The sequence below is a fragment of the Ptychodera flava genome, chromosome 14 (assembly GCF_041260155.1).
Source record: "Ptychodera flava strain L36383 chromosome 14, AS_Pfla_20210202, whole genome shotgun sequence".
Taxonomy (NCBI): domain Eukaryota; kingdom Metazoa; phylum Hemichordata; class Enteropneusta; family Ptychoderidae; genus Ptychodera; species Ptychodera flava.
In genome coordinates this window covers 4,576,469-4,591,714 of record NC_091941.1, presented here as the reverse complement: position 1 = coordinate 4,591,714, position 15,246 = coordinate 4,576,469, and the positions used below count along the sequence as shown (strand labels likewise).

At 35.4% G+C, this 15,246-nt stretch overlaps 1 protein-coding gene across 2 annotated transcripts in view; it reads right to left on the bottom strand.

Annotated features, from left to right (window-relative positions):
* The window catches only part of LOC139149031 (uncharacterized), a 42,482-nt gene that overhangs the window by 4,792 nt on the left and 22,444 nt on the right, over positions 1-15,246 (bottom strand). The window contains exons 2-12 of one of the 2 annotated variants that reach the window (XM_070720528.1): positions 14,934-15,112; positions 12,135-12,205; positions 11,582-11,745; positions 10,840-10,866; positions 8,705-8,832; positions 8,107-8,216; positions 7,537-7,639; positions 4,358-4,444; positions 2,663-2,805; positions 995-1,104; positions 503-672 (exon numbers count right to left, since the gene is read on the bottom strand). In XM_070720528.1, the coding sequence (XP_070576629.1) occupies positions 503-672; positions 995-1,104; positions 2,663-2,805; positions 4,358-4,444; positions 7,537-7,639; positions 8,107-8,216; positions 8,705-8,832; positions 10,840-10,866; positions 11,582-11,745; positions 12,135-12,205; positions 14,934-15,112 (1,292 nt within the window). The remainder of the gene's footprint in view (positions 1-502; positions 673-994; positions 1,105-2,662; positions 2,806-4,357; positions 4,445-7,536; positions 7,640-8,106; positions 8,217-8,704; positions 8,833-10,839; positions 10,867-11,581; positions 11,746-12,134; positions 12,206-14,933; positions 15,113-15,246) is intronic. The other variant, XM_070720529.1, reaches the window with a different exon arrangement.

Below are 15,246 nucleotides of genomic sequence, written 5' to 3'. Positions count from 1 at the left end.
AAACCTACCTTCCAATCAGGTACACTAACAAACACAGAAAGGAGACAATTTATTTCTTGAGCGGAGTGAAAAAATATGGCTGTTATTTTGCATGAAACCTATCTGCCTGCAGACTGCAAGTAAAAAATTTTATCCAAGGCACTGAAGCAGGCACTGTAATTTCGCCATAGAGATTAATTATTCAAGTTTCTTTCATTGTATTGTATTGTACCAGATTCCCATATGATTTTTGAAATGACTCCTAAGTGATTTTAAAATTTCTTAACGATTTTTTTACGATTCCTAGGGAGTTTTTAATGTATGCGGTTCTATAATGTCTATCACTTTAATTGTATCTTGTACCAGGCATTGTCATTTCTCAATGGAGATTATTAAAGTTTCTTGTTTTGTACCAAACTCCTATGTGATATTATTAACGTATTCCCTTGATCTGTTTCCTACCAACTATGGCCACTGATTTCAAATAACTCACTGTAATGGCCATCTAAATTTAGAACCATACCTGTTTGTCTGTGTGAAGTTCAATATCATTATCTCTTAGTCTCTTGACAACACCAAATGTAGCAACTCCTTTGTCCATACTGCTATATTTCTCTGTGGTCTGAGGCTGTTTGTCTAAACCCAAAATACCTTCTGTTATTTTGGCTAACAACACATCAAGAGCTTCCTGGCCTGCAAAATACAATGTGCAAAAATAACCATGACAACTGGAAGATGTTATCCAGGGTTGCTAGGACAGCGGTGACAAAAACCAAACTATCTGCATCACTGACAAAAACAAGTGAGGTATGATTGCAAGAGATGTTTTCAAATTTTCACTTGCCATCTTTTCATGATGTTTGATTTTAACATTATGATTAAAGAAATGGGTTTCCCATGAGAACATGTACAGCCTTAATGAATAACAGCAATATACAATACAAGACATCAACTTTTTAATATCAAGGAAATTGCATAAGATTAGCTCTGTGCTGCATACTGAATTCAATCTTACCGTAGGCCTTAGCTACATTGGATAGTGCAATGGCTGCACCCTGTCTCACTGACGGAATGTTATCTTGAAGATTACTAAAGAACAGTGGATACAGGGCCTCCATACTGCTTCTGTTGAGTATGAAAACACACAACAATTACATTAACTACACAGTACTGTTGTGATTACTTCACACCCTATCAATGATATGGTGACATAGACAAGAAGAATTTGGCGAAATAGCTGACTGTCAGTAACGGTATAGTTGATAACATACAACGGTGTATCCTATTGATTATTTAGATGCCTACTGGGTACATGTGGTAGCTCACCAGACTTTGGAGTGGATCAGAAGAAAGCGAAGAAAAAACATTAAAGTTCATCTTAAAGTGGCACTCCCACTTGGTAACATTTTTAAAACACATTTTTTTAGTGCCGACGGTCGATATTTGACGTGGCGACTGCGCGCGGATCGCGAGATATCGATAAAAACATGTCTTTGAAAAAGTAAAAGTTTGAATTCCGGTGGCCCACCTAAATTCAGCTTCCGAACGTCGAAAGTTCGGCACTGGGGCCATTGTCAACTAAGCTATGGAGTACGAGTCTACGCTGACGCTGCTGTACACCACAGTACCACTTGCGTCGGTGATCAGTCATGCCCCGTGGGAGAAAGCTGAGTCTTACTGACTTGGTGAAAAAACGAAAAACAATTTTTGCTGATTCCACCAGAATTCGCATAGGTGACTAGCCCAGTTACGTGCGGTTGATACATAGCAGCCACCGCGTGGTATGCATACCACGCACGCGGCGAACCACACGTACTGTGTGGCAGACGACAAAATGTAGTCATCGGAGGCGGCTAATATTTTACATCTAAAAACTGATGTTTATGTGGTATTGGTTAAAAATATAATACAACTGATTTAGAATAATGAAAACGAGAAAAGCTAAGAAGGAGTTTTAAAAAACTGACCTGTGGTAAAGGCATAATTCTGTATATAAAGTCTTCGCGGTGGGAGTTAAAATTGCGTCGTTTGAACTTATTATGGACTCCCTAGAATACCGTCAATCAGCACAACAACAAACCTTCGGGGGATTTCGCGTCATAATCAGAAACGATCGTAAAACTTCGGAATGTGAAAAATACGCTCGGGAAATGACATGTTTTTATCAATATCTTGCGATCCGCGCGGTCGCCACGTTTAATATCGACCGTTGGCATTAAAAAAACGTGTTTTAAAAATGTTACTGAATGGGAGTGCCTCTTTAAAATAAATGATTTGAAAAGGTTTTGAAGTCAAGTATTCCATGCATGGTTTGTTTTGCAACAAAAAATAAAATATTTCATTGGACAGGTATCTTTGATCACATCTAGAAATATGAAACTGAACCAATGTTTTCATAGCAGTAGGAGTTACAGAAAGTTAAACCACAACAACATGGTATTTGCAATATTACCATTATATCAATCTTAATTAATATTACACAATATGTCACATCAAACGTTAACCCAAAATGTCATACCAAGTATGGACTTCTGTGTGGCGTATAATATCTCAGCATTATGTCATATTGATGTGCAATAAACAGAGCAAACAACTTCCAGAGAAAAGTCATTGTTGATGTTAAATATCAATAAGATCGACATCACAGTGATGATGTCACAATTATGAAGAAACTCTGACATACTTGGATTCTTCTGGAAAGCAGAGAACAAAGTTACCACAGGCAACACAGGCAGCATCTCTGACAGGCCAACTTTCATCTTTGAAACACTCTAACAAAGCCTGCAGTAGCACAGGTACATATGGCCTAACACATTCTCTGTTGATCTGTAATGTATAGCGAATTATGTTATAAATCATAATGAGTTACAATGTTATAAAACATTATGAATTAAAACGTTATAAAACATTATGAGTTACAATGTTATAAAACATAATGAGTAACAATGTTATAAAACATAATGAGTTACAATGTTATGAAACATGAGTTACAATGTTATAAAACATAATGAGCTACAATGTTATAAAACATGAGTTCCAATGTTATAGAACATAATGAGCTACAATGTTATAAAACATAATGAGTTACAATGTTATAAAACATAATGAGTTACAATGTTATAAAACATGAGTTACAATGTTATAAAACATAATGAGTTACAATGTTATAAAACATAATGAGCTACAATGTTATAAAACATGAGTTACAATGTTATAGAACATAATGAGTTACAATGTTATAAAACATGAGTTACAATGTTATAAAACATAATGAGCTACAATGTTATAAAACATAATGAGTTACAATGTTATAAAACATAATGAGTTACAATGTTATAGAATATAAAAATTTATCAGGTTATAAAGCCAGGTGCGTTATTTCTTAAAGGATTGTGATTATTGTAACTTTTGGACAATCCTAAAAGATGAGTTTCCATGATCATTTTTCAGTCTATCTTTCACATCCGGGTCAAAATCTTTCAAATAATTCAACACAAAAAACAAAAAATACTATCTTCTCTCAAATTTGTATTGTGGTTTGAGGATGAGTTGTAAGATTTGAAAGTAAGTAAACATACGGTTTTTCTGCAATAATGCAACCAGTGACTTTGAAGGCTTATGTATCCAAATTAATCCAAGCCATACATTACAGATTTATGTTATCACAGCTACTAGATATTGCAAGCTTTTAAAATCTCTTTGGGAAAAAAGCTTAGTATGTTTGCTTGACATATTGTAGTTTCACTTTAATCTATCACATTCAAAAATTTCACACAACTACTTTCATATATTCTTAAAAGCATCCAGTTGATTTGTTGAGACAATATCTGCCTATTTTGCTAAACGAGCTCGTGAAATTAAATGTTGATGATACACCGTGAATACAGTGTAAGGTTTCTCTGTTTAATCTACATTGTGGAATTTCATGATTAGATGCATTCTGAAGTAACAGCTACCCTGGTACTCTGGATTTACATTTTAACATCACAACAATTTGAGACAATGCAATGTGGAAAATTGCAAAAGACTGTGTATCCATGAAGGAAATGAACCCATTTCTATTGATAACAGAAATGTCATAGAGCATAAAGAAAGCATGTTTAAGACAGAGTGGATCTCTCCAAGTTGAACATTTTCTGTTTATCACTCTATGTAGCAATAGTTATGAGGCATGTATTCTTGAAAGTCAAGATGAAGGGGAAAAATCTTTTCAACACACAAACACTGCCACTCATGGACTCACTCACTTGCCAACCTTCCATGTCAGTCTTTGTCAGTCTCTCTCTCTCTCTCTCTCTCTCTCTCTCTCTCTCTCTCTCTCTATCTGTGTACCCACCATGTATGTAATATTTCACAGAGTGTGTGAATCAATATTTACCTTTGATCCCAATTCAGCAATACATGCACATGCTGCTTCTCTGACAGCGTGATTATCTGCCATTGTCTGTGCTACATAGTATTCAACCTGTGACAAAATACAAGACAACATGATTATCTGCCATTGTCTGTGCTACATAGTATTCAACCTGTGACAAAATACAAGACAACATGATTATCTGCCATTGTCTGTGCTACATAGTATTCAACCTGTGACAAAATACAAGACAACATGATTATCTGCCATTGTCTTTGCTACATTGTATTCAACCTGTGACAAAATACAAGACAACATGATTATCTGCCATTGTCTGTGCTACATAGTATTCAACCTGTGACAAAATACAAGACAACATGATTATCTGCCATTGTCTGTGCTACATAGTATTCAACCTGTGACAAAATACAAGACAACATGATTATCTGCCATTGTCTTTGCTACATTGTATTCAACCTGTGACAAAATACAAGACAACATGATTATCTGCCATTGTCTGTGCTGCATAGTATTCAACCTGTGACAAAATACAAGACAACATGATTATCTGCCATTGTCTGTGCTACATAGTATACAACCTGTGACAAAATACAAGACAACATGATTATCTGCCATTGCCTGTGCTACACAGTATTCAACCTGTGACAAAATACAAGACAACATGATTATCTGCCATTGCCTGTGCTACATAGTATTCAACCTGTGACAAAATACAAGACAACATGATTATCTGCCATTGCCTGTGCTACACAGTATTCAACCTGTGACAAAATACAAGACAACATGATTATCTGCCATTGTCTGTGCTACATAGTATTCAACCAGTGACAAAAATACAAGACAACATGATTATCTGCCATTGTCTGTGCTACATAGTATTCAACCTGTGACAAAATACAAGACAACATGATTATCTGCCATTGTCTGTGCTACATAGTATTCAACCTGTGACAAAATACAAGACAACATGATTATCTGCCATTGCCTGTGCTACATAGTATTCAACCTGTGACAAAATACAAGACAACATGATTATCTGCCATTGTCTGTGCTACATAGTATTCAACCTGTGACAAAATACAAGACAACATGATTATCTGCCATTGTCTGTGCTACATAGTATTCAACCTGTGACAAATTAAAGACCAAATGGCTTCATAAACAGAATCACAACATTTACAGAGTTGTGAATGTGTCAGAAATTGTTATCAGTCTCTGACTAAACTCTTTGCAGCCTGTACATTACTGCAGTGAATAAGGAAGGCATAGAACATTGGCAACGCATCCTCTTCACTTTCAATTTTCCATCAGGGAGGTGTTACCAGGTCCCGGTTGCTAGGAAAGGTCATAGTCATTCCTTCTCACAACTGCATCAATTTCAAACTTACTTCCCTCAATTTTAAACTTTTACTTATCTAAATCACCGTCCCTCCACCCATCGGTCTGGAAACAGCTCCTGTTTCTTTGTTCCGATGCGCGTTATGGGAAAACATATCAATTACAAAAAATCCGTGAATCTCTGACACCTTAAAGGTGACAAGTACGTGAATTTGCATGAAAAATATGCTAATTTTAACCAAAATGACCAGAATGCACTGCGCTATTCACTACAGCGATTTTGCTAAATAAACTTGTCGATATTGTAACACAAACGTTTCGATATTGAGGTGGGAGCCTCAAGGTTCTTTCACATTTTTATACATAAAAATTCATTTCTTTTCAAAGCTGTTGCGTACTCTTTTGGCCTCCAAAATAGATTGAGCTTGCAAGGAATCGCCGCTAGACAACTGTACGCGACTGTACCCCTAAGTCTTAAAACGGATAAACAAAGACACAAACAAAATCACTATCCCAAAAATCATCGTTTCGGACGAAAAAACATCAAAATAAGTGTCTCACCATTCGTAAAATATCGTAAATTTAATGTTCAATGACTGAAATATGCGGAGTTGGATTAGATTCAAAAATGGAAGGGAGGAAAAACTTCGTGACCGAAGAACCAACGTGCACGATCAAAGCTTCAAAATGGCGTTTGGCGGCAAACACAGCAGCATTCCGAAACATCCAAAGCATAAATTTCGAGTAATGTTAGAATGAAAATCGATTCTAGAAAATAAACATTTGGGAAGGGATACACCTCGCAAGTCAAAATTCATGGGGAATTTTACAGGTTGATTGGCAATTTTCGTTGTTCAAAAAACGCATGGCCGACGTATGGTGGCCGCCATCTTGATTTTTAACAACAAATGCATCGTCGAAAACTCGGGCATTTTCTGCAACAGAACAGAGTAAACGACAAAAAAAACGGATACTAACAATTTTAAAATCCCTATCGCTGATTGATCACGCCAAAGTCGTTTCGATTTATTCTTATTTCTACAAGTAAAAGGGGGGAAAACTTTCGTACTATAAGGTGCCTCTTTCTACCTAGCGAGGTCAAATTTGGTGGGCGAAAATTCGACGGAAAAACACGGAAAATCATAGACGAAAATCTAAAAAGAAATTACTCTCAATAAACACAGTTTCTCAGTTGTAGCAGAAATCCTGGCTATGGTAACAAAGTTACCTGAGGAGCAAAGACATGACAATAAATAAAAATACTCCGCACCGCAAGATGTTGCCAAACGTTACTGATGGCGTCCCCAAGCAAGCATTTACATCCGTAACGCGCTTCGTACCAACGGTAGAGCAATTAACACCTCTAAGCAATAGCGCACGTGTCACGTTTCAAGACCGGTGGGTGGAAGGACGGTGTTTAAATGGACCTTATTAGTTTTTGATCAATATTTAATGAGCCGAAAGGCAAAATTTTCTATGTAAGGATAAGGATAAAGATCTTAGTATTCAATTTCAATTTGAAAATATTTTGCTTCATGCATTGCTGTAATTACAAGTGCTTTTGATTCTTCCCTTATTGGGGTTTCAATTTAAAATGACACATTGATGGAAACATAGCAATATTGCCTTCAACCTTTCAAAAGAGAAAGCATAAAAATTGATCAAGATATCTCAAGGGTATGATGGTCATTTTTTCTTTGGATAAAACAAAAACCACAAAAAACCTACCAGAGTTTTGCTGGCTGGCGGTGTCAGCAATACACAGCACACATTCACAGTTACACATACTACAAAGCATATGAAAACTACTAAAACACAAAAAACACTATGTAGGTACTACTCACAGTGTCTTTGATGTAAGTTTCCACAACTTCCTTGCCTTTTGTTCCAGTAACTCTTCTCCATGTTTCCTGGGAGTATATTCTCACACCTTCAGCTACATAATACCTACATGGTGTGACACGATAAAATGCAACAATTCTACATTGATAATTTCCAACTTTGGCATGAAATAAATACTTCATTTGAGGGACCTTACTCATTCTACACTCACTGTGGTATAAAAACACTACTGAAACAGACAAAACATGGTGAATGTGGGTAAAAACCAGTTCAATTTTGTAAACTCAAACAAAATGAAATGCAGAAAAAATAACTGTTCTCATCATCATTTAAGGAAAAACTTAAAATATGAAAAAGACAGAACTATGCTCATATAACACATGGCAACATTATACATAGCTACTGAAACATAACAACATGCCTGCAAATCAATAGATTTGCACTACAACTATAGTGGCAATGTAGTGTTATGATTTACCATAATAATATTAGACTCACTTTAAAGTCAGTTGGTTTGAAAATCATGTCAATCAAGTGTTGTTGTTTTTTTATTTTAACATCACACACAATACCTGTTAAGGCACATTCTTGGAATAAGTGCTGGGAAAAACCTCTGTCTGGCTTCTTCATTTGGCAGATTGAGAACAAACTGTCGAGTTGCAACAGAAGCTGATAATCTGACCTACCAATCCAATAGAAACACAGACATCAACCAACAACCACCTTTTGTATAAATCCTGCTACAATGGATGAAAAACTAATATCTGTACTGTAAGTTTATCATAAATACCAAGAGAGCGGATCTCTTCAATGTTCTGATATTTTGTGGGCTGCACTTTGGGGAGATGAGCATTGGCAGTGACATCATTGTTGTTGTCAAGAGGTTTACAAGATGTACATGGTAGATTATGCTAGTTCCTAATACAGCAAATGATGGTTATAACTACATATGATTAAAACTTTGCTCTTAACATTTGACTTCAAAATCATAAAATATCATAACATCAGAAGAGAGACTGTGACCCTGTGGTGCCTGCATACATAGACCTACAGATACAGTTATGTCACAAATTTTTGTAGATGTAAATCTGAAATAACCAAAATTAAAGTAAACACTTTCAAAGATCGGGGTAAAGATACTACCGACTACACTCTTAGAAAGCGTTTTACCTGGCTCCAGTTGTCAGCAAGCCCATCTGCTAAATGCTGGGCAAAGTGATAACCATGAAGCATGATGGGATTGTCATCTCCAAACATGGCTGACATACTCTCACTTTCCATGGGTTCCACCTCATCGTCTGTAACAACAAAACACACTGATTAAGCGAAGTATTACGTACAGTAAATGTTGGTGGGCCAAGACACGCTGGCATTAACCTCAGCAAACCTGCCAAACCACACTTCAATAAAATCAAATCGTTCAATAAGAAGGCATTTCTGGCATTTGGTTCATGACACTACATGCATTTGTGTCAGTTAATACAGTTGGGCAGAAATTTAAACAACAGGTACTATTCACCAATTGATTGTTACATTCAAGCTTTCAATAAACAAATATGAAACACTACAAATATTTGAATTAAATTATGTAATTTTGATGGGGAAAATTACTTAAATGCAGGAAGTAATCAGTTGTATACAGAATATAGACACTTATCAAAATTTAAAGACAAGCAGATTCTCATCACAATACCACACACAGGTACTAGGCATAGGTATGATTTGGCAGGTGTTCTCATGAGGGCTTCGATTCATAATTGTGCTTCACATTTAGTGATTTACATTAACATTATGAATTTAAAAGAAACACTCAGAAAAATTATACCTTAGGCTTTAAACCGTATATTATGCACAATATAACTATTACAATACATATTTATTCATTTGCAGAGGTTGAGATGAGACGTTACAGTATAGTTTTACACACTTCTGAATGTTGTTCAACCTTTCTAACATGTAACACTTGCAAAGAAATAGGAACAAAACAACAAAATACAAAAAAAAATAATTTATAGTGTAGTACAAGAAAAAAAAGGTGAAATTGTCAACACTGTACAGGTACTACAATCAACATAAAAATTCAGATTTAATTCAGCATTTTAGTGTTTTCCGCATGAAACTTTGTTCTATATATTGTATCAGTATTATATCCTGAATTCTCTACAAAAGAAAATACATGGTTTAGAGCTGCTAGCTATATTCTGAGGAAAAGTTACTGCTCTTTGTCCGCTGTTTCACCAATAAAATGATTAACCCTTTTCCTGCCAAGTTCATATTTCACCATCAGGTCAAGATGGTTAAAATTAATGAAACACGACATATTCCATATCGTGTATTTCAACATAATACTGTACATTTGAAGGCTGTTGAAAACATAAATACTGTAAACTTGATTTTTTTGGACTAAAGATGCCATAACATACCAAGCCAAGTGGGTGAAAATACGTCATGTTTTGGCTCAATACCACTTTTTACTGACTTGGCTGATGGGGAAGTAATAGTCTTAATACTGTCTGGCAGGAAAAGGGTTAAATGTGAACAACATGTTATTATAGTTTGTAAAAATTTGTTTGTGTTAATCCTGAACAAAGGTTCAGTGCATGTGAAATGTTTAGGTTATCATAAAACTGTACAATATTGAGATAATGTCATGATCCATTGAAGTTTACCAAAATCCTTACGGCATACGAGATTCAAATAGTTTTCTTCACGTTCTTTATGTTTCTTAGAGGCAAATGACATCCAATGCAGCAGGAAAGACTTGGTTTTCTGACAGAATTGCCCTTTTTGTCATTTTATTTTATTTATTTTTAGATTATTATTCTATTTTATTTTATGTAGATTGGGAGAAAGGCAATGAATTATTGTTATACTTGTACATTGGGTTTTTTTAATTCCTGTACAGAAATTGTCTTCTTTTGTGCAGAATTAGAGTTTTTTATCTTTCAAGCTTTGGAAAGTGGTGTTAATTTTCACAAATGGACGTTAATATGAGACCAAAATGCTCCAGGAAATGGTGTTCAGTTTGCTGGTGAACATGGTTTGCATTGTGGACACACAAAGAAACAAACCCATGCACTATACTAGTGAAAATAAAATTTATATAATACAAAACAACCCTAAATTGTGATGTGACTAAATGAATATGTGTATTTATCCTGGTTTATATGGTAGAAGAATGATAGCTGAATTGATGAATGGTAAACAACTATCGTACTGCAGCGGAAACATTACAGCCAACAATGCACAGCACTCAGGATAACAACACTTTTTTTACAGATTTCACAAAATGTTTGAACACTTACACCATAGGTCACTGGCAAAATCAAAATCTAGATGTAAAACAAAACAAAATTTGAACAGGAAAAGAATAAGGAGAAAGTGAAAGAAAGCAAGCTATAGCAAACAAAAAAATAAAACATGTATGTTGCCAGTACAGAAATGAATGGAGGCACTATGTATTGTCAAAAGTAAAATACTGCCGCAGGCACATTATAATAACGGCAAAAAATCAATAAACATTAGCAGTAATACTTGTATTAGATTTTGAGGATTCTATATGACTCTAATGTCTTGAACAATGAAAAATTAAAAAGCATGCAAGAAGAATTTCTTGTTATCTCCATCTTACACTCTGTTTGACCATTACAATGCTTTCTTCATAGCAATGTGACAACCACATTTCCGTATCAATGAAATTACTTCTTAAGTTTTGCGAATATTGTCGATTTTTTTACAAGTGTGGTATTTCTACATGAAATATCCTTCAACTGGGATTAAGTGAACTCCACATTTTAGGGACGGTCTCTTACTATTTGACATGAAGATGTCCTATCTGTCATAGCAATAAACAGGTTGGAATTTTTTTATGTCACATTCCTAGTAACACAGCGGGTTTGTCAATAGATATTGCCTTGGGTGACACCCCACTACAAAGTAAATTACAGTTTCAGTGAAGAAAGAAGGAGTCTATTGTTGCTATGATGCAGCTACGATTCATGGGGGCGTGAGAAGCAAGCCTGGGGCAGACTGAGCAGACTGACTTACCTTCCTGGGAACCACAACTAACCAACGCCGCACAAACTTGGAACCCAGTCTCTCTGACAAATCTGTTGGTATGTGTCAGAGTTTGGAAAATCAGATCTACAAGATCCTGTGTCACGTGCTCTGAGAAATGCACACCACAGCCTTCTATGACACACTGCAGGCACCTGATGGTGAAATGTGAAACAGGCATGGGTAAATTGGTAACATCTTCTTAAGACACACCCATTTTATCATTTAAACGATTTGGTTTTGAAAACAATGTTTAAAATATTACATAGAAACATGGTTACTCTACCCTGCACTAACTGTGATAGAAAATATTGTACTATCATGCTCTCCTTTTTATTAAGCAAGCTACATTATTCACAGCACATCTCTTTAATTTAGTAGTATCATTGGTCCTTGCCAGTATCATTGAAACTATTAGTTTTCACCTGTATTTCTAAAATATCATCAAATGAACAATTTATTGTTCAAAACTGCAAGTAAATTTCAGAACAAATTTTGTTGTCAGGCTACAATGAAACTGTCTATTCAGCAATAAAGCACTTACTTCATCCAAGTTTCTAAATTCTTCCATCCAGCAGTATCGTGAAATATTTGTGCAGCATCTGCGATGGATTCCTGCAAACAAAAAAGACATATGCATCGAATTCTACATATTCTCATGCTATTCTGTTTCACTTGTGTTCTAGTCAGTGTCACTATCAAGTTCATCATTCATTTCATGTCATTTCATCATTAAATATCCAAGTGGGATGGAACACATACCTCTTGGATAGTGACAACAGAATGAATTAAAAGTGTTATATGACAATATGTTTCATGGAAGTGCCTCTTTGTGTACATAGTAATTCGACACCAAGAATTCTGTATTAAATTTATGAAGACATGCTGTCGCTGTGCCTCATGACAGTAATACATGTAGCATTCCAGCAAATCATCCTCTTAGAATCAAGGCTACTCTAGTGGCTGTGATAGAGTTAAACCGAGTTATGGACTATCAATAAACACCAGCAACTCTACCTTTCAGCACGTTAAGGCATGGGACTTGTAAAACAGTAATACCCAGATTAAAACAGATATTAAGGTAGTATGTGCCTCGAAAGCGAAAGACTTAAACTTTTGTTCAAATTTTCCTCATGGAATCTTTTAACTATTTTCTTTAAAAATTAAAAATAAAAATTGGAGGTTACTGTGCAAATTTTGGTACTAGAGAAACAAATTACCCACGATTTACCAATATTTGAAATTCAAAATGGCTGCTATCCCTGTGCTACACTATAGAAAAAAAAAATTTCAAAAAACACAGACAGTAAAAGTTTTTCTCATAACGAGGGCTTCGAAATGAGCCCCCACAAGTGGTAGATCAGAAAAGAATTGGAAAAGTTTGAGAGTCCAAATATCTGTCCCCGAGGCACATTCTACCTTAAGCAAGGATCAATCGAGGTTATTTACTGAAAGGACAAGACTGTAAGATTTGCATTACGTCTACAATGTTTCTATGTGCAAACAAACACTGCAAGTTGATTATACCATAGTCTTGGGAACTGTACACTTTATTTCACAGAGAAATTTGAACAAAGATCATGTAAGTGATCATGGAAAATTATGAAACACCCCATGACATGCACATGATAGCAGGGAAAATAAAGATTGTTGAAAAAGTATGGGTCGTCATCTCATTTTCTGAAAAAAGCTGCGACCGAAGCAAATTTTCCTTGGGAGCAACCGCCACTGTGGCAGCTCTCTTTTTCACCTGGTTAGTTGCTTCAATTTGAACATATTTATCTATTGTCCCTCTGAACACAAGAAATAAAAGTTCTGGACCTTTCCAAAAGCTTTTACCATATAATGATGAAAAGGCAACCTTCAATATGATGATTTAAATGAGGTAAAAATATCTCCAGGGGACTTGATATACAGTATGATGTATGAAAAAAATACCAAGAAGTCAACCACTGTTATCACCAACAGATGCAACTGACAGTTCATATGCATTAATGTAAGCATATAAATATTCTTCTCAACAATCAAAAGAACGATGTTCTCATTAATTTAATGATCATTATCTGTTTAATTTGTTGTGTTTCTTTGTGTATATTTCTACTAACAGAGTAACATGAAATAATCAAATGCATGTCAGGAAGTCCTGGCTTATTTCATTTTCTGGTAATCTACATCATATTGTAGATGTAAAATGACAATTTTGTGGTACTGTTATCACATGTACTGTATTTCAATCCCACATCATCAATCTTCACTGATCTTGTATGCATTCTATCAGTTAGTACAAACGCTTCCACAGCATTTGTCACACTATACTGTACAGTGTACAGCTGTACACTATACAACCGTACCCAACAGTAGGTCCACCACCTGAACTACCATATCTATTAGATCGAGGTCATTGTAAATTATCACACAAAAAACACAACACTTGGGTATTTGTGGATATGTATGAACAAATCTGAATATAATTGCATAGAGAAATCTAAAAATACAACTATACATATTCCAAGAAACCAAATATTACAGCAATTAGCCCAGCTGTTTTTGAGAAGCTGATGGTAGACATACAATGGCTGACAGCAAAAGGACAGCTAGTTGATAAGCTCTGTATAAGTTGACCGAGGAGCTGAATATAATCTTTGACTACAGCATACTTATTCTCAGTTTCACAGTCAGCAGGTAAAATGATACTTTCTGCGGGTAGTACAAGCATATGGCTGTATATATTTGAATTATGGACTTGCATTAATGACTCAGAAAGTAATGAAAGTTTGATGTAGTGTTTTTCTGTTTGTTGGCATCTCTGGGAAGGTTGCCAGGCTGGTGTTGACAATTTCCTGAGAAAGCCTTTAAGCCAACTGATTTATGGCTTTATTTTTAGGTTACACGATCTTTGAACAAGCTATACCACTCAGAGCAGTGCGATCAAATTTTATTCGCATTACATGCAAAACCTGAAGTAACACATTTTATGTTTTTAGATATAAGATATTAAAATTGACAAATTCACAGTAATATCTTCCATAGTTTTGCCTAATGACTATGCACACAGTATGTGCACTCATGGAACACATCATACATTTGGGCAAATCATACAGTTGTATATTTATTTGTGAAGTCCCTCTGGCAATACTGGCAAAATTTCCGTTTTCATCAGTATACTTTTCAAATGTTTTCCACGTACTTATAACTATTCATATTAACATAGACTCTGCAGAAAATCACTGGCAATACGATCGATGCAACACGACACCCATAAATTCTAACTCTGCAACAGCTACGGCAATGGTGTAGTCTAAATCTTCCACACCATGTCTATGGAACTGTTTTGTTTCTTTACCTTTCCAGGAGAGCTTGATAATTTCTCCATCAATGCTTCAGCTTGTTTTTGTTCTTCGTGGCCGGAATCAGAGATAGGATGTCTTTCAAGATTGCTCTGAACTCCTTCAAGAATAATGTCCTTTGATGACAAGTAGATTTCAGGACCATTTCTTCTACACAGAGCACCCATTACCTCACCTGTAGGATAAAATAATATATGTATTTACATATCTAAAGATGAAACTGACATCAATGACGTACTTATCATCTATTTTCAAAACCAAATGGAATACATAATCTTAAATAAATTATGTGATTTCAGCATTTTGAGT